Here is a 25,879-nt window from a genome sequence, read left to right as displayed (position 1 = left end):
CACTTTGTAAAAAAAGAAAAGATGCTTGGTAGGTATTGCAAATTTTAAAAAGGCTACATGATCAAGTATAGTTCCAAACTTCTCAATAAATTATGTTGCTTTTCATGTTTTCCTTTCTCTTTTCACTCTGCCAATTATTTTTACCTCAAAGTAACATCATTGATATACTATATGTCGAGAAACGTGCTGAAATTGTATAATACAAAGATTTTAAAAAACTAATATCCGCTCTCATGGGTTATTAATATTGTGTTTGTACGTAGGGTGGGGGAGTGGATATATGCACACAACCACAAATAAAAACAAGGAAAACTATATCGAATCTATAAATAACACGTAAAACATTCTCCTATGTGTGAATATAGAACAAACATTTATCTCAACAGGATGAGTATGAAACTCTTATGTAAGAAGTAGCATTTGAGATGAGTATTATATCTAAGTACTGACTTTACCATATGGACACAGACTGAAAATTTTTCTCAGTGAAGAATCTGAGCCAAGGTTTAATGGTGGGAGAGTACAGTACTTTTGAATAATAGCTAGAGATCTTGCAGTGGGAGAGTTCTATAAGGAATATATTTTTCTTTTTCTTCATTTATTTTTAATGTCTTTTGACCGAGCCTGGGGCATGTGGAAGTTCTACATGGGATTGAATCTACACCATAGCAGCAACCCCAGCTACTTCAATGACAACGTGGGATCCTTAACCTGCTGCACTGAATGCGAACTCTTGAGGGATATACTTTTAAGACGAAAGGAGTATATTTGGACAACTGGTAGTTAGTTCAAAGTCATACCAAGAAAATTTGACTAATTCTGAACGCAGTGATAGCCACAAAAAAAAATTTGAGACATTTATAGCTTGTTTTTCTAAAGTGTTATCTCGGGTGGAGAATTTTTCATATTAGAGTATCATATACTCAGAGTAAGCAGTGATTTGGGGCAATAAAGACAACCATGCTAGAGACTAGGATTGGCATGGCCTCCTAACACAGTCAAGCCGTTTAGAAATCTGTGCCAGCTCGGTGAACCTGGATCTAGAATAAGGAGACTTAGAGATCTTTAAAAGACATGTACCTATTTATTTTCATGATAAGGGCTCAAATAACTCCAGGTCCACGGAGTCAGGTGCCTTTAAAGAGACACGACTAATACTTCCTCAGATTCTCCCCCAACCCAGCTTCTATGCTTGTAAAGGTGACCGGCCCCTATTACCTGCTTCTGCAGATTAAGATGCACTTTCTATAGATATGTTAATATGATCAAAGACTAATTACCCTACATCTATTTTACCTCCTTCTGGGGGCTTTGCTTGAACTCATTAAGTGATGATTTAATGAACTCTCAGCTGGAATTCTATTTCTCTCATTTCTGAATTCTTGGGAGCCATCTCACAATTATGCCCGAGTACTTACAAGTGACACTAGATTAGACATTATTACATTTTTTTTTTAAAGTGGATTGGCAAAATATTCATGGCTCTTTTTTTTGCTTACAATTATACCAGGTTTATTACTTTAAAATAATCTATTCAGAATTGTATGTAATTCTTAAAACAACATCAGTTTGTATCTGTAGACAGAAGTAAAGTAAGTGGTCTAAAAACCTATTTCATTTTCTTCTAAATAAATAGGAAGTATACATAATTGTGTACAATTTAGAAACTCCTGATTAAGAAGCTAATTAAGAATAACTTTTACAGGGAAGAATTCTGGCTCTAAGAAGGCACAAGAGATTTAACTAAAGGCCATACTGTGGCAAATTTAATACCACAACCTCTCAATGGATTTTCTTAATTGTAATTATCTCTTCTTCAGCTATTATAATATTTGGGAACCATCACATTTAAAATATATTCTTTTCTGATGGTAATGGAAGAAAATTGATGGTAACAATAAGAAAAATGAGGCTAAATATAAAACTAATTCTTGCAGAGTATGAGGTCCTATATCGGACATCACTAAGTTGAACTCCTCACTGAGGGCAGGGTCATCAGCTAACTTGTTGGTTTTTTATGTTGAAGTATGGATATTTGCATTTATTACATTTTTCCTACATTCTCTGTGAAACTCATTTTTCATATTTTGGTTGCCATTTACTGGTTTTCTTAACTTGGCTTAATCTTAATATCTTATACATAAAACAGAGTTACTAATATCTAATTTAAGGGCCATTTTAACAATTAATGGTATAAATTATATTAAAAATGGGAATAGGATATTTTAGCTAATATTGGTACAACTACCAATACCTCCACTACTAATGGTGGTGGTAGTAATAATATTAGCTGAATATCTGTGTTTATTTCATTTATAATGTAATACCAATTTTAAAATAATTTGATATACATTTCCCCTTGTATTTGGTCAATATTATAATACCCTCGAAATTGCCAACATATTTGAACATCCTATTAATTTATTTTGGCAAATAGTTAAACCAATATGTTAAAAATCAATAATTTAAATATACTGACAGTGTTCCTGCCATGGGCCAGGAACTATGCTAGACACTGAAGATCTATCAACGAATAAGGCAGACAGAATCTCCAGTTTGCAAGAGGTTAACCTCTAGGGCTGGAACCAAACATGTGACCAGTCAATTATAATAACAGAAATAGGAGCTAAAATAAAGTACAAAATTCAGTTTGGACATCCAGAAAGGGAACAGGAACATAACGGTGTGGAGACTGCGATGAGGAAGTGGCTTCGTTTTTCCAGGGTAAAGAGTGAAGGTAGGGAGTAGATCATCACACAAAAAAAGAGAACAAAATGAAGTAGAAAAAAGGACATGTAAGAACTCAAATATGAAAATAATGACAGTTCCAGGCAACAATAGGTCCAAAAATTGAGTTTTGAAAATTGAGATGAGGTAATCTCTAGGCTGAGATTATCATACTAAGTGAAGCAAGTCAGACAGAGAGAGACAAACATCAAATGATATCACTTACATGTAGAATCTAAAAAAAAAAAAAAAAAAAAAAAAAGGATACAAGGATACAAATGAACTTATTTGCAAAACAGAAACAGACTCATAGACTTTGAAAACAAACTTACGGCTACCAAAGGAGACAGGTGGGGGAGGGATGGATTGGGGGTTTGGGATTGGCATATGCACACTGAGGTATATGGAATGATGACCAGTGGGTACAGGGAACTCTACCCAATATGCTGTGATAATCTACTCGGGGAAGAATCCGAAAAAGAATGGATGTGTGCATATGTATAACTGAGTTTGTTGTATAGCAAAAATTATCACAACATTGTAAGTCAACCATACTTCAGTAAAACTTTTAAAATTAAAAGCAAATGAGTTAAAACTGAAAACAGTTCAATTGTGTGCATTTAATGGGTAGGTGACTAAAAACGTAAATTGCAAGTAAATCATGAAAAGCTTTGAAAGTCTTATTTTAAGGGGTTTTTCCTGTTTACTGAAGGAAATACGGAGCTTTGGGGGAGGTGCTTAAATGAGGGAATGACATGATGGGATCTAGTTTTAGCAAGATCACCATTTCTGTTGTGTGGCGAACAGCAGCCAAGGAGACCAGTCGGGAAGCTAACTTAGCTTACGAGTGTAGGCTACTGCTATGGAGAAAGGGGAATAGCGATGGTGGGAAGAGAATTCAAGAGAAATCGATGGAGCCCATACAAGTAAAGCAGCCGGTGGTGAGACAAACTATTCAGCTCTGTAATCATCCCTACAATCTCTGCTCCCTGTGTAAATACTGCGACTGCAATCATGGATTTTACTGCTATTTACCCCATAATTCTTTCTCTTTCCCAAATATTCAAAACAAAAATTCAGAAAAAAGTACCTGTCAAAAGAATATATAAGGTATTACCATTTTTCTGAGGGTGTCTTAAAGGAAGTTCTTTCCCTTACATGTTAGTTTAGCCTTTTCATCACTGCCAAGTTCTGTGCGAATACAAGACGTAAATTAGCACGAAATGGACAATCATAAAAGGGAAGGGAAGTAGGTTCCTTGAAGTAAAGACTAAGGGTTCAACTCTTCAGTCATTGAGAACAGTGGTGCTTAAATTGGCTATAGAATATAATCACCCAAAGAACCTAAAAAAAATAAATAAAAAATAAAAAAAAATTAAAAACAGGAGTCCCTTTCGTGGTTCACTGGGTAACGAACCCAACTAGTATCCATGAGGATGCTGGTTTGATCCCTGGCCCCACTCAGTGGATTAAGGATCCAGCATTGCTGTGAGCTGTGGTGTAGGTCACAGACGTGGCTCAGCACATCTGCATTGCTGTGGCTGTGGTATAGGCAGGCACCACAGCTCTGATTCAACCCTAAGCCTGGGAACATCCATATGACAGGGGTGTGGCCCTAAAAAGACAAAAAGACCAAAAAAAAAAAAAAAACAAAAAAAACCCCAAAAAAAACTATATTGTACTTATGCCCAGCCCACTCCACCACATCACTCCATAAACTGTAATGATATGATTATTCTGTTTGAATCTACTAGGATTTTCATGACTCAGATTAAAATCAAACTAAAAACTGAATTCAGATGTCTTTATATGTTTTATTTTTAACACAGTGCCTGGAACATGGCAGTCACTCAATACTTATTGAATTCACTCAGTAGCTACTTACTGAGAAGTGCTGGACACACTATGGGAAAAAGGCAATTAGTATGGAGGGTCTTTTACAATGTATAGCAGTGACTATTACACCACGTCTTTAAAACACATTTTCCATATAATGCAGTATGCATGTGCAAGCACACACACCAAAAACAAATACACATAATAATGGAAAAAAACATTTTTCATGAAATTACATTTGCCCTAATAATGTGCAACACACTTTAATATTTTCAATTCTTTTGTGCTAATTTTTAATAATAAAAACAGATAATGGTTGTAATCCATTATATTGACTTCGACACAACCAAAACGAGCCATCCAATACTCTGAAAAAACCTTGTACAGTGGATGCTCTAACTCTATTTCTGAACATTGACGGTAACACACTCTGCTGATGGTTTTATTTCAACAAAAACCCCAAAATTTTAAAGTCTTTTAAAAAACACCAGTTATTTCAAAGACAACTCAATTCAGTTTGAATAAGGCGCAGAGCTTTATTTCACTTACCTTTATTCCACTTAGAAGAAACTAAACCTCTCATGGGTAAGGAGATATACTTTTTCAGTCTCACAGTGATGCCCACACCGTGAGATAATTTCCTTAATGGAGTCTATTAGAATTAGTTAGGGAAAAACCTAAAAGTGAGCAACTTTTCACCAGCAATATCACACACAATATTAAAAATCAGGAAACATGAGAACGCACTACAGTTAATGCAATGGATTTATTAAGCTATCCTGAAAAGGTCATATCTAACTAATAAACAAAGTATTATTTTTCTTTAGACATACTGACATGGCACAAATAGAAGATCTGCAATATGGGATTCCCAACTACAGAAGAGAAAATACCCCATTATCATTAAGTGACCTCTGTAACCAACATAGAAACACTAAGTTCTCAGAGTGTCTTTGTTGTTAACTGTTCCACCAATTTCTCTCAGTAAGGATTCTATGTATCGAATACAAATGATGATGCACATATATGGCGGAGACCTTTATTTTTTCCCTCTCTATATCTGTCATCCCCATTGTATCTATCATCTCCTTTCTCTACCAGAATAGAAATTTAAAGGAGTATGATGTCCATCCAGCTAAAGGCTCTATTTCCCAGTGTCCCCTGCTACCAGGTGTTTATGCGACCAGGATGTAGACAGTAAGATAAAAATAGAATCATATAGGCAATTTCTGAGTCATAGACTTAAAAGTAAAGGGGCTCCCTTTCCTAATTCCAATTTTTGTTAGCAGGAATGTGGAAAAACTGGCCACCTAAGAACCAAAGATGGAAGTCAGGTGTTGAAGATGGTTCATAGCATTAAAATGAGACAGAACTAAATGCATATCTTGCTTAATCCTCTATTATTTTCCCTTCTTAAAGTGGCCAAACATATAACTTAAATAATGCAGAATTCCTAATCCAACATTTACCCCTCTATAATGAGTGGGGAAAGGTAGATAAACAAAGTGAGTGAGGTTTAATTACAACATAGAAGCATGGTTAATGAACAATAGCATGCAAGGATGTGAGGCTGTCGAAGTAACAGGCAGTTATATGGCAATAAAAAGGTCATAAATTCCCAACTCGGCAATCAAGAGTGTCAAATAAATATCTCCTGGAGGATAAGGCTACTTGTCTTCTTCAGACAGAAGCCTTTTTTTTTTTTTTTTGACAAGATGAAACTTTCTTGTATACATTTCATACAAAATACTGAAATAGAACATAACTGCATTCTACACATCACTACACCAAAATGTCAAAAGATTCACTTCTCAGCATGAAAATGCACAGCAAAATAAATGTGAAAGGACTCCACATTTTAAATGCTGTATTCACACCTCACTGCAGAGTCAAATGGAGTATTGTGAACGGATGTAGCAATATCAAATAATATATGTAAGGGGACTCAATAGAATAAAATAAAATACAGCGCTGAAACATTATTGATTCTTGTAGATGGAAGATACTTCTATGGATAAAACCACTCAGAGTGATAAAACACTCAATGCCTCCAAATTTTTGTTATAGTTTCCTTCTTGTGCAATTAATTTGGAGGGATTTCAATGCATTAGTTATTTATTTGGCCCCTATCGCTTCAGTATAGGGATTCTTTGTAGAAAAACTTCACAGAGATACATAAAATTGCTTTAGCCCATATGACTCCATTAATGGAAAACATATCCTTTATATATGTAGGAAACCACAATGATGAATTTCAAATAGCTATTTGAAAACATTTCCAGTGTTTTAGACCAAATGCCTGACTAAATTTTTCATTTATTATTGACACTTATTCTTCTTATTGTTTTTATTTAAATATAGTTGATTTACAATGTTGTATTAGTTACAGGTATACAGTACAGTGATTTAACTATCTACAATCTATCTATCCATCTAGTCTTTTTAAGTTTATTTCCCTTATAGGTTATTACAAAATATTGAGTATTGTTCCCTGTGCTCTACAGTAGGTCCTTATTAGTTATCTATTTTATAAATAATAGTGCGTATATGTTAATCCCAACTTCCTAATTTACCCCTCCTCCCCCTTCCTCCTTTGGTAACCATAAATTTGTCTTCTATGTCTGTGAGTCTACTTCTGTTTTATATATAAGTTCATTTGTATCTCTTTTTTTTTTTTTAGAAGAGATACAAATAAGTGATGTCACATGATATTTCTCTCTCTATCTGGCTTACTTCACTCAGTACAATAATCTCTAGGTCCATCCATGTTAATGCAAACGGCAGTATTTCATTCCTTTTGATGGATGAGTAATATTTCATTACATATATAATGATAGATAAGGATATAGATATACATCCTTATATATTCATCTGTCGATGGATACTTAGGTTGCTTCTAAGTCTTAGCTATTGTAAATAGTGCTGCTCTGAATACTGGGGTGCACGCATCTCTTTGAATTTAGTTTATTCCAGATATATGCCAAGAAGTGGGACTGCAAGATAATATGCTAACTCTATTTTTATTTTTTGAGGAACCTCCATACTATTTTGCACAGTGGCTGCATCAATTTACATTCTCACCAACAGTGAAGGAGGGTTCTCTTTTCCCCACACCTCTCTAGCATTTATTATTTATAGACTTATTAATGGTGGCCATTCTGACCAGAGTGAGGCAACACTTCATTGTAGTTTCGATTTGCATTTCTCTAATAATTAGCCATGTTGAACATTTTTTCATGTGCCTGTTGACCAAACATAAGGCATTTGTTGCGAGTAACAGAAACTGACTGATCCAACATTGCTGGTAAAGTAGAATATACTTGAAAGATACTTGCCCTATTTTCATGTAAAATTCTCAATACAAATATAATGTTCAAAAATAAAACCAAAGTCAGGAGCAGTGCTGTTAAAAATGGAACCTAGATAAAATGCCCCTAGATATTTTTTCCCTCCTATTATCTCCACATGGTCATTATACTTAGAATAATATGGGAAAATATGGATGACAATGGCACTCGAGTTTCTGAAAGAAAGGAGGTTCAACACAGACATTTAAAAGGTAGAAGATGTGAAAATCTATTTTCTTCTTCAAAATTTTTCATCTAAATAAAGGGAGTGACAGAGATGGTCTTGGACTTGGTACCAATTATTTAGTAAGAGAACATATTCAGTACTGATAAGAAAAATTTAGTAGGCTAACAAGCATTCTGGATGATTTTACTCTAGAAAACTATGAAAAAAAGAAAGCCCCCCCAAAATGTCATCCAGTGTCATCCAGAACACCGGAAGAGACGAAACAGTTGTAACCTCTGTCAGGTTTATTAAATACTCATCTTCAAAGGGTGAGAACTAACGGGGAGACAGACAAACTCAAAGACATGAGGATGGAGGACTTGTTCGGTTCATATGTCGCAACCGCTCATAGTATGACCATCTAAGAGAATCAATGTTTTTGAGACAACGACTAAGTTAAATTAACTGTTTCTTCTATCCGGTCTTCCAGTATACCTTAAGGGAAAAATGTTTGGAAACTCAATCTCTGTGTGATATTGGGCAAAATATGGAATCACAGGACGCATTAATTACCTTAGAAGCTATACACGGTCCCTGTGACATTTAGAACTATACATAATTATCTTTAAAATTCAGCCCAGTATGAAAAGTCTTTAGCAAATATTGAAAAAAAAAGAACAGAAAAAGGAAATGAGCCAATTCTATCCCTTCATATCAGTTTAACCAATTTGTTTGCACACAAAGAGAAAGCTACAGCATCTAGATATTCCTCAGCCCAAATCCTAAGCTTCTGTGGCATGACTAGAAAGCACTTTGCTTCTTAGATGTTCAATGGTGATGAGAGTATGGTCAGAGAATGGGAAGATATAGACTGTCTTGTCAAAGTCAATTCATAATGAGGCGAGACAGTCCAATTTGTTAAAAAATAGAAAATTTTCTTTGCCCGTTCATTTTTGTCTGTTCTTCCCTGAACAGATACAACTTCTACCAAAAAAAAAAAGTCTGGAAACAATTATTTTTCTGGACATTGTCAGGAAGTCAAAAAATATTTTAAAGAAAAACATGTATAAAATAGCTACTCACCTATACCAATGAAAGCAGCTTTATACCCTTCTTCTTTTAAAGTGTTGAGAGTAATTTCATTCTCTGAAAGGCTTTTACCACAAATTATCTGTAAGGAAAACATTTGAGTAACTAAATGTTGGCATTTGATTAATTAGAACTTTAATCTCTAACATCAAAAATAACAAAAACTTGGCATTCCCTAGTGGTACAATGGGTTAAGGATTCAGAGTTGTCACTACTATGGCTCAGGTTCAATATCCATGGCCCAAACATTCATGGCATGTTTTAGGGATGGCCAAAAAAAAAAAAGAAAAAAGAAAAAAAAAACACCCTCAATACACACACACACACACACACACACACACACACACACACACACAACGACTGTCTTTAAGTACACAGGCCTTACATATACAAAGTAGTATGTAAGTCAAAGATTAACATGTTTTTCTTAAGGGCTGAATGCATTTTGCCTTTTAATTAAGTACCAAAAGCTAGCGTATTTAAAATCAATTCAGTAAACTTTAATAGCTTAATTAATTTATTCAAGATATTATGTGGAGCATTTTAAACAATGAAATTATAAACAAGACAGTTTTTGCTTCAATTTACAGTTAAGATCTGTGCAGATGTACATAAATAAATACAAAACAGAGGGCAATCAGAACACGCCTACAAGAACTGGACAGACTCATTTTGACTGAGGTCATACTGAAAACAAAGAGAGGTAGAGGGATTTTAATAAAGCTTTTTTTTTTTTTTAACTGAAGTATAGTTGATTTACAGCATTGTGTTAATTTCTAGGGGACAAAAAAGTAATACAGTTACATATGTAATTCAGTTACATATGTATATATTATTTTCCATTATAGAAAGATATTGAACATAGTTCCCTGTCAATAAAGCCTTTTTTTTAAAAAAAGGGATAAGGTTTTAATAGAGGACGCTGTCCAGGGAAGATGAATAAAGTGAGGGATCACAGGGTAGACACTCCTATTTACAAGTCAAAATACTTTGCTCAATTCCCAAACATGAGCCAATTTTCAGATCTTGAACCTGCTGACTGAAGAGGTTGTCAGATCCCTAGGAAGAAAGACCCTGAAATATCCTGGCAAGTAAATATTGTAATGATTCCTCCATTCCTTCTCTAAAGGGACCTATGGTCATTTACCAAGTGACTGTACACTGGACAAAGACAATAATCACATATGTCAAGAACATTGGACACAGGTTCTTCATTGACATTGACGTCTGAAGAGTGGGTACCTACAGGAGGAATAAGGTGAAAAGTAGAGCCTGGATGGAGTCTGTCCACAGTGGGCCCAAGGTGATCACAGACCCAGTTAGTGGTTCTCGCCAAATCTCCAAGTGAATAATCAAACTTGATTTACAGTAGAAGTAATCCCCACACTAGGTCTCTGATCTCCGAAGTAAGAGCTATTATAGCTATAATAATTGGGAAAGCTAGAAAACCTCTGAAACCCTGGTCAAAAGAGTGTATCAAACACAAAACCATAGCCTGGAGTGGATGAGATGGGGGAGAAAGGTGTCCATGTTACATTCTGTTTCATTCCTCAGTCTGGCCCTGCTGAGAACACATGACTCCTGGGGAATGATTATAAACTACCTCAGGATTGGCCAAAGAGAAGCCGTGATTGCAGTTTTTGTGACAGATAGGGTATTATTGCTACAGCAGATCAGTAAGGCCACAATGAATAAGAAAGCAATTTCCAAAGGCGAGCAGTGGAATGCCTTGCCAATGGGCTCATCGGTGGAAAGTGATGACTCATAATACTTGACTTGAGGTTTGGTTTATTCATTGATTCAGTAAAAAGATTCAAGAGAAATCTCCCATGTTTCCTGAGGTGGGGTTTGTTTATGTGTGTAAGTATATGTGCGTGTGTGGAAGGGGGTGGTGTTTAGAGGTGGCAGTGTGTGATTTGTCAAACAGAGATGAAAGTATCCCAATCTTTCCACCCTCGAGGAGTGTAACATACAGGAAAGATGCACAGACATTGCATTTCTACAGTGTTTCCAGCCTAGCAGGCAATAGTGTGCAACTGAGGAAGAAAAAAAAAATTGAACTATACTTTTGTGTATCAAAACCTAGAAATACAAAGTGGCTTGACTTCTGATGTTAATATACTGGGACCTTAACAAGCAAGACTTTACAATCCTGTGGACAGACATCGTGGGAAAGGGGGAGAATAACCATTGCGGTGCAGTAAGTAGCTCCATGTTACAAATGAGAAGAGAGCAATAATTACAGTAATCAGTGGAGTGACAAGTACAAGAACTCTTCCCTGTCTGTGCTGGGGAATTAGTTAATTTTTCCTTTTCTAAAATCCTCAAATCTCCAAACATTTGCCATCAAACCAATTACCCACTCTCAGAAAGAACAAGAAGAAAGATTATTTGACAAAAAAGTTAAATTTTCTACCAAGATGTACAAAACTTAACTAAAACTAGTAGTATATGATAACTATAGACATCAAAAACATTCTTGTGTCTGATATACTACAAATTCCCAATATTATTTGTTAAATATATATAATAATAGAAAAATTACATTATAGGCATTTTTTTCTTTCCCCCATATTTTTATACATGTAAGACTTTTTAAAGTTTTATTGAAGTATAGTTGATTTACAAGGTTGTGATAATTTCTGCTGTACAACATAGTGATTCAATCATACATATACACATATCCATTCTCATTCAGATTTTTCCCACATATATTATAAAAGAATACTGGGTAGAGTTCCCTTAGCTATACAGCAGGTCCCTGTTGGCCATTCATTCCATGTATCTCAGTTGCATACACCAACCTCCAACTCCCAGTCCATTCCCTCACCCCACCTTTTCCATTTGGTGACCGTAAGATTTTCTAAGTCTGTGAGTCTGTTTCTGTTCTGTGAATAAGTTTATTTGTACCCTTTTTTTTTTTTTACATTCCACCTATAAATAATATCATATGATGTTTGTCTTTCACTGTCTAACTTCACTTAGTGCGATAGTTTCTAGGTCCATCCATGTTACTGCAAATGGCATTATTTCATCCTTCTTTATGGCTGAGCAATATTCCACTTTATATATGTACCACATCTTCTGTATCACCTCCTCTGTTAGTGGACATCTAGGTTGCTTCCATGTCTTGGCTATTGTAAATAGTTCTGCTATGAACACTGGGGTGCCTGTATCTTTTTGAGTTATCGTTTTCTCCAGATATATGTAGTTTTGATTTGCATTTATCTAATAATTAGCAGTACTGAGCATCTTTTCATGTGTTTTTTGCCATCTGTATTTCTTCTTTGGAGAAATGTCTATTTAGATCTTCAGCCCATTTTTTGATTGGGTTGTTTGTTTTTTTGATATTGAGCTGCAGGAAACATGCAATATTTTTCTATCATGATTTTCTTAGATAGGGATTATAGCATTTACTATATATTGCTCTAATGGCTTTAGCAATATATGCCTAGGTACTCAAACTTCCTAGCTAAATTCAGAATAAAATTCACTCCCCACCAAGTGCAGGGTAAAAGTTATCAAGGGAAGGATTAAATAGAAGAAACTTGGAGGCGAAGTTCCATGTAACATTTACTTTGGGACTTGACTAAAAGCTTCCTTTATACATCTGTAATATGTCTTCATAGATATAATAATATCTTTGATGTAGGATAAAAGTTCACAAATTGGGGGGCTGTGGAATTTCTTTTTCAAATGAACTACATAATAATTCCATTATTTAAAAAATACAGATAGCAATGTACATGCTCTTCATATTTTCTGATGGAAAATTGGTTAAAATAGACCATTTTCAGAATCTCTAATATAAAAAATAAGATAAAAATTTTAAATAATATTTAGCTTTCTTAGACACAAAATTATTTGTTGGCTATGAATGCACATGTTTCTCTCCTTCCAGTGGAGATAAAAATGACTTTCTATTAGTTTTCCATAATATCCTATAATCACGGAAATGCTTGCTTCAGATAACCATAAGGAAAAGATGATACAGAGAATATATCAAGAGAGAGTTTCTATTAGATATTTTTACTCAAATTATGAAGGGACAGAAATGCCTAGAGATTACAAATTCAGTTTAGTTAAATTAGAATTCTACCAAAATATTAAGAAATGGAAATAAGTATATTTTAAACATATTTAGAAAAAATAAAATCTTTATGCAAAATTATTTTTAGCTTTAAAAAATGAAGTTATTAGAAATATAAAGACTTGAAATGAGAATATTTATATCTAGCTAAACTCTGAATTGCAAAACAAACAAAAGGTACTTTAAAAGATAAGTAACATTTTCTGACACAAACATCATTGAAGACTATGTTAAAGTCCATCTAGGGTTAAAAATAATTTGCAGTAGTTTATATCAAAAATTTCACTCCAAAATCAAGAGCTTGTTAAAATATAATAACTTAGAGACTATTTATTCCAAATAATAATTTCACTACACTAGAAATAATCCTTTGATGTGAAATCAGTTGAGATACTTGATAAATTAAAATTTTCATCTCCTGCTGTTAAGTAAAAAAAATAAAAATTTGAATTAAATTGTAAGAAAACAAAGGCAAATAAAAATACTTTATTAAAAAGCTCTAAAAAGGGGAGTTCCCCTCGTGGCTCAGTAGTTAACGAACCCGACTAGCATCCATGAGGAAGCAGGTTCCATCCCTGGGCTTGCTCAGTGGGTTAAGTATCCTGTGTTGCTGTGAGCTGTGGTATAGGTCGCAGATGCAACTTGGATCCTACGTTGCTGTGGCTCTGGTGTAGGCTGGCGGCTACACCTCCGATTTGACCCCTAGCCTGGGGACCTCCATATGCTGCGGGTGTGGCCCTAGAAAGACCAAAAAAAAAAAAAAAATCTTAAAAAGGGAAAAATCAAACTAAAATTACTCAAGAATAACAACAAAAAAAGAAATACCAATAAAAACATATGGATGCTGATGAGGGTGTATTCAGAAAGAAATTAGTAATTTTAAATGGTTTAGCAGTTCCAGTCATGACTCAGCAGTTAATGAACCTGACTAGCATCCATGAGGACGTGGGTTCAATCCCTGGCCTCGCTCAGTGTATTAAGGATCTGGCGTTGCCGTGAGCTGTGGTGTAGGTCACAGGTGCAGTTTGGATCTGGTGTGGCTGTGGCTGTGGTGTAGGCCGGTGGCTACAGCTCCAATTGGACCCTTAGACTGGGAACCTCTATATGCCGTGGGTGCGGCCCTAAAAAGACAAAAAGGCAATAAATAAATAAATAGTTTAATTATTCAACCTAGAAAAATGAAAATTAAATAAGTACACAACTCAAGAGGTTAAGGAAGAATAGCAAATAAGTACAAGGATAGCAGGGGCAAAGAATAAAGATAGAGTCAGCAATTAGGGACTAAGGAAACAAAATCTCTGAGACCTGGTTCTTTCAATGAATACATTCACTAGAGAAATCACTATCTAGACTTACAAAGAAAAAAGTCAAGAACATAGGGGTGCATGTATCTTTTTGAATTATAGTTTTGTCCCAATATATATCCAGGAATAAGATTGCTGGATCACATGGTATCTCTATTTTCAGTTTTCTGAGGAACCTCCTTACTATTTTCCCTAGTGGTTGTTCATAGCAGTACTATTCACAACAAGACATGGAAGTAATCTAAATATCCATTGACAGATGAACAGATTAAGAAGATATGGTACGTATATACAATGGAATACTACTCAGCCATAAAAAAGAATGAAATAATGCTATCATACTAACTGAAGTAATTCAGAAAGAGAAAGACAAATACCATATGATATGACTCATATGTGGAATCAAAAAAAGGGAACAAACAAACTAATCTAAAAAACAGAAATAGACTCACAGGCAGAAAAAAGACTTGTGGTTGCCAAGGAGGAGAGGAGAATGGGATGGACTGAGAGTTTGGGGTTAGCAGATGCAAGCTATTACATTTAGAATGGATAAGTAATGAGGTCCTACTGTATAGCACTGGGAACTATGTCCAGTCTCTTGAGATAGACCTTAATGGAAGATAACATGAGAAAAAGAATATATATATTTACAACTGGGTCACTTTGCTATACAGCAGAAATTGGCACAACACTGTAAATCAACTATACTCTAATAAAATTTTTTACAAATGAGTAATGAGTGTGCCCTGATTTATGCAGCATATCTGGTACTGTACAAATTGAGTGCAATTATTTATAATATAAATTTAGAAGTGTCTCAAATTAATTTCTGATTCATCTTCAACTGGAAGTATCACAACATATTAGTTTAAAGTCTCAATCCTTTATTTAATGAAACCTGGGTAAAAACTTGTATTTAGAATTAAAGACATTTTAAAAAAGTATTCAGAATATATTTTTATAAAGCAAATTGTCACCCTTAAATCTATTTTGAACAGTATTTGATTTTTTTTTTTTTTTTTTTTTTTTTTGCCACATCCACAACATACAGAAATTCCTGGGCCAGTGATGGAAGCTTCACCATAGCAGTGGCCATGGCCGCTGCAGTGACAATGCCAGATACTTGACCTGCTGCACCACAAGGGAACTCCGCCACACTATTTTTGAATGCTAAGTTTTCATAAAGTTTATGCATAACTGTACTATGTAGTCACCATAAGACTTGTTTACTTGGGTGTAAATGTTTCATCACCCAACCACTGTCAAACAAAATGAAATTATAAATGTAAAAGCATGAAATGTTTTTTGTGTTTCCCTTTTTATTAATTATGTTTTTATTTCTAAGTGCAAGAGCTATAGTCTATTAATCACTTTTCAAAATATTTTCTGTATATGCTTACAAAATGTATTATGTACATCTTAGCACTTTATTAATCTATTAGTTTATATGCATTATAAAGATAAAATTTTGGAAATAAGTAGCAATATGCTCAAGTGAAGGGCCAAAGTATGCTACTCTTAAATAATTCAAAAGAATAGGAACATCTAAAGGTATATTCCAAAATTAAAATGTATTGATTTCTTTACCATCTTTAAAAGAACACAATATTTATTTCACAAAACAGTTAAAAATGCAAAGCTGTTGCTTTCTACCTTGCTGATTTTCTATTTATATTGGGAAGGGATTATCACATTAACACTACTGATATTATGCATATAGTAAATAAAATAAGCCTCTGTAAGAAATTATGTTCCAAATTGTGAAATACAAATGTTTCAGAGTGTACACAACACACATGAAAAAAAAGTGGGATTAAAAAAACCAAATCCTTCTATTAGCTGCACTGAACCCCTAAAGCAATTTAGGAATTTGTTTCTTACAGACAATTAATCACATGCAGGCGTGCCAGATGAGAACTATCGATTGCCCTTTTCCAGGCTAGTGGCATTCAGACAGTAGACAGACAAATGCCCTAAGCAAGGAACAGCATCTTTCTGCTTCTGCCTGGTGTAGCTTTTAATTGTTCTTTCCTAAAGTATGTGACATTTTGCTGTTAATCTTTAGTGGAGAGCTTATTCCTTTCTTTTGGAGCAATACACATGTAAGTGCTAAGTTTTTCACTCACCTTTACACCAAGGTCCTTCATAAGCTCAATCTCAAAATTCACTACATCATATGGCAGCCGGAACTGAGGGATTTCAGAAGTACTGAAAAAAAAAATAAGAAGCATTTGTGGAAAAGCCAGGATTTAAAAAAATGCAACGTATCTTTGTTGATCGGTATTAAAGGAATAAATATCTCTCCTAAGGGTTTTTTCATATCACATAAGTGTGAGAGCAAGGACATCCACATTTTTCTATACATGACAAAATACGGCATGGGTTACAACAGAAACAGTAGAAACTGCTGTGAAAGTAAATAAATACAAACAATGAAAAACAAAACAACTGGTCAAAAGCAATTCTAATACTTTTAATTTCATCACAGTATTTAGTTGATGTATTTACTAACGATTCTATAAATTCTTAAGAAAACAAAATCTTTTATAAAACAGAAAATATCTGAAAGTATATAATGTTTAATACACATATCATAAACATACACGTATATCCATACACATATATTCTATAATTATACCTCTAGATTGTTCAAATCTAAATCAATAACTTTGTATTAACATGTTCTTCAGGATATTATGGGATGAATTCCATGTAATATACAGAATATTTCTGTAGTAAAACAATCTTCTATGAATGCCAATATGTGTCTCCAAAGGATATAGTCATTGAAAAGTAATCCTATTTTATATCAATGCTCATTGTTTGTACTTAAAATATTCACAAGTCTTAAAATACAATCATTTCAATAGTTAATAATAGTTCAGAGAATTAAAGGTAAACTCAAATAACTTTTCAATATCTTAAAGTAATTAAAAGGCTACATATGTTCATGAATATATAGTAATTCATGTTTTCATTCATCTATTCAGTGAATGAGCATTTATAAAATACCAGGCACAGTATTAGCTGCAGCAATTGATGGCAAATTTCACCAAATTCATACTTCTAATAAACTCTCATTCTTGTGAGCAGAGATACATAAACAGATCACTGAACAGAATGTAGTGCATGCAATGAGAGGCTATATCTAAGCATTACAGAGACTGATTTATAAAATAAATAAATAACTCTTGTAGATGAACCTTCAGGATCATTCAATACAAAGTGCCTCTGTAGTCTTTTCATCCTTTGGTGACTTAAGAACATGATTATTCAATTAATTTACATATATCAATCAGTTGGGTACCCTGCTCAGCGCTACAGAAAATACAAGGCATTGGACAGCATAAAGTCAAGGCCCTCTATTAAAGGAGCTTTCCATCTCTTTAGAACAGAAGTTTATACATCAGAATGATTTAGGGCTTAGATTTAGAGATAAGAACCTCCTTAGGTGATCTTCAGAGGTTGTCATAATGCTCAGGCACCACAGAGGATCTGCCTTCCTAGGGAAGCAAAATATGCCACTCCAAACCATGCCACTTTGGCACAGGATTATTTTGAGCTAAGTACAATTGAGAAGAAACCATATAAGAAAAGCTCTCTACTCCCCCTTTGTTTTCCAAACAGCAGTACATACATTTGCAAGGGTATGTCTCCCTTCCCTATATCAGGAAGGACAAAACTGCTCATCACTAGGAGATACTTCTAGACCCTTATCAGCCCAGAGATGGGCACTAAGAGGAATCTACTAAATAAACCTTACTAAATGACCCCTTCTCCTTTGTCCTATTACTTTCCACAGATTTATTCTGCTGTTAAAATGCTATACATACCTCCATTTCTGACCCTCCTCTGAGTTACTCATCACTGAGTTCTCCCACATGTTTGCACAATACATGTGCTAATGAACACTTTTTCTCCTTAATTTGCTTTAGGTTAGTTTATTTCACAAGGCAAGCTACTGACCTAAGAGAAGAGAGGGTATTTTTTTTTTCCTTCTCCATAACTTCCAAGGCTAAAGAGAAAAATTCATAAATATTATGGATTGTATGTAGGCACAAACAGACACCCTGTCTTACAAGCCTGGGGGTTTGTGGGCAAGAGATTGAAAATGGAATAACATTGGAGTCTGACGAAGGTCCCCAAAAGGCTGGACAGGAAGGCAAAATTCCCAGCTGTAAGAAACCAACCATCGCAAGGTGAGACTCTAAGTACAAACAGATACACTGTGAGGCTGATTATCTTCCTCTAACTTGGGATTTTCATGAAATCTGAGTAGAAGTAAATGATATAAAATTAAAAAAAATGATGGGAGTTCAGGCCAATGGTTCCAATTAAGACACAGCTCTGAAAGAAAAAGTTAATGCAACAGGAACAATTTTTTCTCTAGACCAGAAAGAAGAGAGAACACACGCAACCTAGCAAGAAGAAACCTGAGCCTGGAGGAAATAGAACTGAAAGCTGAAGCAGCAAAGAGAATTCAGGGCTTCTGGGGCTTAGAACCACATACTCCCCTGAAAGCACTGTAGCCAACACTTAGCACATGGTTATGAATAAATGTGTGAGAATCACATCTCCTACAGGAAATAAGAGTAATGTGAGATACAATGCTAGAAAGAGTCAGGTAGATTTGATCATAATTAAGTAGGTAGTGGATGGGGAGGTGATTACTGATTGTTATAAACATGACATGCTTATAGTCACCAATGGATGAGGTCAGCAGACCAATGGGTGATACACACACACACACACACACACACACACACACTCACAGTACAATATGACAAGTGTACATTACCAGATGTGAACAGGAATGTCTCCAAGGAAGGAAAATTTACTTTGGGATGAGAAAATCAGGTTGGTGAAATGTGACAAATGATCAGCTTTCAGATAAGCGAAGCAGAGGGAGGGCATCCTGGCACGCGAGAAACGGTAAGGAGGAAGACGGGGGTCGGGGGCACAAAAAGTATAATGTTCACGGGATGGGACATGAGGCAGAGAGGTTTTGAATGGGCTTTACTCTACTGTCCTGGATACCAGGTGAATTCCTCCTTATTTCAGAGCTTTAAATGCCATCCACATGGGATGGTGCCCACATTTTTATCCTCAGACCTAAATCCCAGACTTTACACCCACTTAGACGTCCAGGGGGTATCTCAACTCTATCATGCCCCAAGCTGAACTTCGACTCCTCCACCACGACGCATGTCCTCGGACAACTCCTTCCCATGAGGTGCTCAAGCCATCGACTCCATACTCCATTCATTTACTAGCATCACACCAAGGCCACCAGCGGCAATAAGCTGTGCACTGGCTTTAGACTATTTGAAAAGTTATAAAATGGACAGAAATAAGCCTTTCTGTATTATCCCCATGGGCTGGTAACAATAAACCCTGTCTCCTCTCCCCAAAACCTCTTTGGTGGGTCTAAATTCTAAATAATTGCTACAGTTGTTAGAAAGTTTTAGTGATATAGGTGTACATTTTAAATGATCCCATGTTTATTACTCATTTGTGTGTGTGTGTGATTTTTAGGGCCGCGCGGTGTCATATGGAAGTTCTCAGGCTAGGGGTTGAAGAGCTTCAGCTGCCAGCCTACACCACAGCCACAGCAACGTCAGATCTGAGCCTCATCTGCGACCTGCACCACAGCTCACAGCAATGCCGGATCCTTAACCCACTGAGTGAGGCTAGGGATCAAACTTGCACCCTCATGGATATTAATTGGATTCTTAACACGCTGAGCCACAACAGGAACTCCTGCCCATTCTTCAATAAACCTTGAGTTATATAGAGAAGTTACCGTGAAGAACTCCGTTAAAGAGCAGCCACTGGCACATGACGCTGCCGATGCAGCTCCAAGCATTCTTCCTCCAGTGGCCCATAGGCAGCATGTGTCTCCATCCCTGCATGGCTGCGGATGCCAATGTTTAAAGAGCTAACGTGTAATTGATCAGAGGACAACACATGAAACAACGTGAATCAATTTCAATTCTGTCATTTCAAGCAACCAGAATTTTTAAATTTGGGTTTAAAATGTACGGTAGTGAAACAGTGTGATACAATAGTGAAACAGTGTGAACTACACCTTTTTGTTTTGTTTTGTTTTTTTGTCTTTTGTCCTTTTTTAGGGCCACACCAGTGGCATATGGAGGTTCCCAGGCTAGGGGTCGAATTGGAGCTGTGGCCACTGTCCTACTCCAGAGCCACAGCAACTCCGGATCTGAGCCATGTCTGTGAACTACACCACAGCTCACTGGCAACGCCGGATCCTTAACCCACTGAGCAAGGCCAGGGATCGAACCCACAACCTCATGGTTCCTAATCGGATTCGTTTCCACTGCGCCACAACGACGGGAACTCCGGACTACACTTTTAATATTGAAATTATTTTGTTTTCTAGGAGTGATCAAAAATAATTATTATTCTGGGTTATTATATGATTCTTTTTTTTTTTTTGCACCCACAGCATATGGAGGTTCCCAGGCTAGTGGTCTAGTCAGAGCTATTGCTGCCGGCTTAGGCCACAGCCACAGCAATGCTACATCCAAGCCACCTCTTCGACCTACACCACAGCTCACAATAACACTGGATCCCCCACCCACTGAGCGAGGTCAGGGATCGAACCCGCAACCTCATGGTTCCCAGTCAGATTCGTTTCCACTGTGCCACAATGGGAACTCCTGATTCTTAATGGAAATTATTTATTGTACAGACTAGAGGATATGCATGTTTTAAAAATTATCCACTCCAGGAATCAAATAGGTACAGCACTAAAATGCCATTTTTAAAATACTCTCATGAATTTTCTTTCTTTTCTTTTTTTTTTTTTTTTTTTTTTTTTGTCTTTTCTAGGGCCACACATGCGGCATACGGAGGTTCCCAGGCTAGGGGTTTAATCAGAGCTACAGTTGCCGGCCTACCCCACAGTCACAGCAACACAGAATCCGAGCCCCATCTGCAACCTACACCACAGCTCACGGCAACGCTGGATCCTTAACCCACTGAGTGAGGCCAGGGATCGAACCCACAACCGCATGATTCCTAGTCAGATTCTTTAACCACTGCACCACAACAGCAACTCCCTCCTCATGAATTTATAAACATCTGACATACTCTATATTGGGTTTATTGTAGCTTTATTGCCTGCCTCTCTATGGCTAGAATATTAAGCCCATGAGAACAGGCACTTCAATTTATTCACCTTCTGTAGCTCTAGTGCCTGAGATAATGACCAGTTTGGGGCACGATAAAGTTGAGAGGACGGGAGGCAGCGAGGAAGGAGGGCAGTTGAGGGGGAGGGAGAGGAAAGTATCCGTAGATATCAGGTAATGGAGCGCTTTCTGTGCCAAGCTAGAGCCTCTACCGCTTAGATTATAGGGACTTATTGAGACATTTCAAATAGAAGTGTGCAATAACCGCATTTGCAAACTAGGAGAATGAATTTGTAAAAGTCAAACCGGAAAGCAAAGAGAACCATCTGGAGGTTACTGTCGTGGTACAGGAAGTGAGATATTAAGGACGTCAGAGCTTGAAGAGGAAGAGGATATTTTTTATAAAGTATTCCTAAAATACAGCTGCCAGGATGTTGAAGGCTAGCACAGTCAAATTCCCGTACGGTCTGCTCACGCCATCACTGAGAGCAAACTCAGAAACAGAAGCAATACCGGCATCATGAAATTGACGAGGAGACATCCAGGATTTGAATGTCTGACCAGGACAGAGAGAGGTCAAGGCAGATACAGATTTTTTAAATAAATTGCATGTAGGTGGGAACTGAAACCAGGAGAATAAACAAAATTACCCTCAAGACAGCATGCTGAGAAAGGAGATAAAAGGATAAATGACGGGATTTAATTGGAATGGTAACTTCCCATGTTTGCTGTGTTTACAAAAACATTTTTATTCTTCTATATGTGCTCTTCTAACAATCTAAAGTTTTGAAAGAATTTTTTTCCTTGCAGCCATAAATCCTTTAGTACACTCAGTGGAGTGTCTAGATAATCTTAAAAAAAAAATCTTTCTTGTATGTTCACGTTTCTTTCATCTAAGAGAAACTAACCAATAACAACACCCCTCTATTCTTTTTAAAGTACAATTCTCATACTTCGATAGGCTTTTGCTTTCATTGATTACGGTACAGGCGCCACACACTTTAAATTTGTGTTACATCACACACGTTCTTCAAATATTCCTATTACTAAAATTTTTTCACCTAAACCCCATTTCTTTATTGTCAATCAGTATGAAATGCAACAGATATCATGAAAACATAGCATCTGAACTAGCTAAAGCAAAGGTCATCATTTCTCTAACTGTCCTAACAAAAATTTCATAATTCAATATATTAATTTCATAAGGAATAGAAAAAAATCAGAGTATGTATATATAGACATGCACATTTAGAATCTTTCAACACCACTTGTACATCAACTTGTTATCACAATAGCAAGTCATTTAACCTTTCTAAACTTCTATCTTGAAAAAAGAAGCCACAATAGGAGGAAAGGAAAATTACTGATTATTTTATAACTTTGCTAACACCATCAAAAATGACCAATCGATTCTGTTCAATACAATAGGGGTTAAGTCCTGGATATCTTTCAGCAACTCTAGTAATGTTTTAAAAAGTGGTTGTGGTACTTATTCACCAGGTTTAAAATAAACTCTTTGGATGCAAAGGAAAAGGAATGATAAAACTTGACATCACCTCTTTAAGCAATTGATTTCAAATACAAAGCTCATTTAATCTTTTTTAGCCACTTTGAAGATACAAGAGAATGAGAAGCATCTGTAAGTGAGAAAATAAATTAACAGGCTAGTGTTGTGGTTGTAATTCTGGCTAAATTCCAGTGTCAGTTTTTATAATCCTGTAGCAGTGACACATAATGCCTCTACCATAGGACAAGTCCAAAGGAGACTGATTAAATACTTCATACCGTCCCTGGATCCTGGGAAGATTCAAAGGCAAAGGAAAGAATATAAATCAAAAAAGAAATTATAAAAATATGCTTGGTCATTACACCAGGGGACTCTGTCCTACTAAAAAATGTTTTGCGAATATATAAAAACACAGGTTTAGTGCCAATTTACGTGATTCAAACATGCCTACCTTGCATTTGAGTTAAAAAACAAAACAAAACAAAACAAAAAAAAAACCAGAGATGCTAACATCCATAGTAATCTTTTCCAAAAGTGTCAATACAATAATTCACAAACAGGGCTTGTTTCATTTTAGGCTTCTTGTGAAATGCAATTAAGGGGTAAAAAGATTTTTCCTAGACTACTTGGCTAAAAAACAATTACGTTATTATTGTTTTAAATTAGCTCACATCTCTTGATGTGTATAAGTGAAAAAATGTACAATGTTTATACATAACTTGTTAATAGGTTATGTTTTTCCTAGTTAATAAAGCTTTGATAAAATGCCATTAAAAACAGAAAGTGTAAGTAATCCCAACAAAATGATACCTTAGGTATTTACTTTCCAGGAAAACTTTTTTAATAAAATACGTTTAGTACTTTAAAACTCATAGTGATGAATCATCAATATAGAAAAACAATTATTTCTTGGCAATCGGACTACTTATTCTTCAATTTATGCTTCATATCCTCTCTAAAGGGTCTTCTAACTATGCGATATATTTACTTAATGATTCAGTCGGAGAGTTTTATATTAGTAGTAGCTGATTTTGAATCTAGCATATTGTCACTGGACCAATAGTGAAACTTATATATTTATTGATACATATTTATAGGTGCCATAAAATCTTGAAAAATAAAGCAGAAGTTTTAATCACAACTTGGTTAAATTTATTCTGTGATTATTAAATATGACAAAATTTTTGCTTAAACAATGGTTAGTAGCCAGCAAAATTTAAATGCTAAGTATAACAATTGGCCTACATTTTCATAATAATTTTATTTCGTTATAATTTTTATAATGATTTTCTAATGCAAATGACACATTTAGAGAAAATAAGTGACTAATATTATTAATTTATCACCTAAATTCTTTCTCATTTTTAGATCAAATGTTTGATGGAATATTCACTTCTTGCTTAAAATTTTATTTCTGTATGATCATAAATGTAATAAATGTCCACAATAGAGTTCCATTCATTTTACATTTTTCAGACTATTTTCCATTGTAGAGTACTCTAAAACATTACATACAGTTCCCTTGTTTCTTATCTATTTTATGAATAGAAGTTTGCATCTGTTAATCTCAAGATCCTAATTTATCCCTCTCCCTCCCTTTCCCTTTTGGTAACAAGGACTTTATTTTCTATGTCTGTGAATCTGTTTTGTAATAAATAAGTTCGTTTTTATTATTTTTTAAATTCCACATATAAGTGACATCATATAATATTTGCCCTTCTGCCCGACTCACCTCACATAGGTATGATAATCTCTAGGTCTATTTGTGTTGCCTCAAATGACAATATTTCATTTCTTTTTATGGCTGAGTAATATTCCATTTGTGTGTGTGTATGTGTGTATACCCCATCTTCCTCATCCATTCCTCTGGTGATGGACACTTAGACTGCTTCCATGTCTTGGCTATTATGAATAGTGCTGCTACGAACATTGGGGTGCATGTATATTTTCAAACTAGAATTTTTGTCTATTGTGGATACATGACCAGGAGTGGGCTTTCAGGATTATATGGCAACTCTGTTTTCAGTTTTTTAGGGAACTCCATACTGTTTTCCATAGAGGCAACACCAAATTACATTCCAACCAACAGTGGAGGAATGTTTCCTTTTTCCACATCCTCTCTAGCATTTATTGATTGTAGAGTAATTACTGATGGCCATTCTGACTGGAGTTAGGTGATACTTCATTGTACTCTTGATTTCCTTTTTTCTAATAATTACCAATGTTGAGCATCTTTCGATGTGTCTGTTGGCCATTTGTACATCTTCTTGGGACAAATGTCTAGTTTTTCACCCATTTTTTTGACTGGGCTGTTTATTTTTTGATATTGAGCTCTATGAGCCGACTGCACATTTTGGAAATGAAGCCCTTGTTAATCACATTGCAAATATTTTCTCCCATTCCTTAGGTTGTCTTTTTGTTTTGTTTATGGTTTCCTTTGCTGTGCAAAAGCTTTTAAGTTTGATTAGGTCACATTTGTATATTTTTGCCTTTATTTGTCTTGGGAGACTGATCTAATAAAAAATTACTGCGATTTATGTCAGAGAATGTTTTACCTATGTTTTCTTCCAGAAATCTCATAGTATCATGTCTTATATTTAAACTACTTTGAGTTTATTTTTTATATGGCATGAGGGAGTATTCTAATAATGTCATTGAT

At 35.4% G+C, this 25,879-nt stretch overlaps 1 protein-coding gene across 2 annotated transcripts in view; it reads right to left on the bottom strand.

Moving 5' to 3' along the window:
* The window catches only part of DPYD (dihydropyrimidine dehydrogenase), a 783,111-nt gene that overhangs the window by 518,289 nt on the left and 238,943 nt on the right, over positions 1 to 25,879 (bottom strand). For both annotated transcript variants that reach the window (XR_014842857.1, NM_214044.3), the window contains 2 exon segments: positions 16,686 to 16,767; positions 9,160 to 9,247 (listed from right to left, as the gene is read on the bottom strand). Coding sequence is in view for 1 of the 2 variants with exons in the window: in NM_214044.3 (NP_999209.2) it covers positions 9,160 to 9,247; positions 16,686 to 16,767 (170 nt within the window). In the remaining variant the exon portion in view is untranslated.

This window comes from Sus scrofa, chromosome 4, assembly GCF_054392235.1.
Source record: "Sus scrofa isolate SSC_HxYL_T2T_F1_AM1 chromosome 4, Sscrofa_HxYL_maternal_Yorkshire_Landrace_v2.0, whole genome shotgun sequence".
Lineage (NCBI taxonomy): Eukaryota > Metazoa > Chordata > Mammalia > Artiodactyla > Suidae > Sus > Sus scrofa.
The sequence above is the reverse complement of the archived record's forward strand: the minus strand, read 5'-3'. Positions and strand labels throughout refer to the sequence as shown.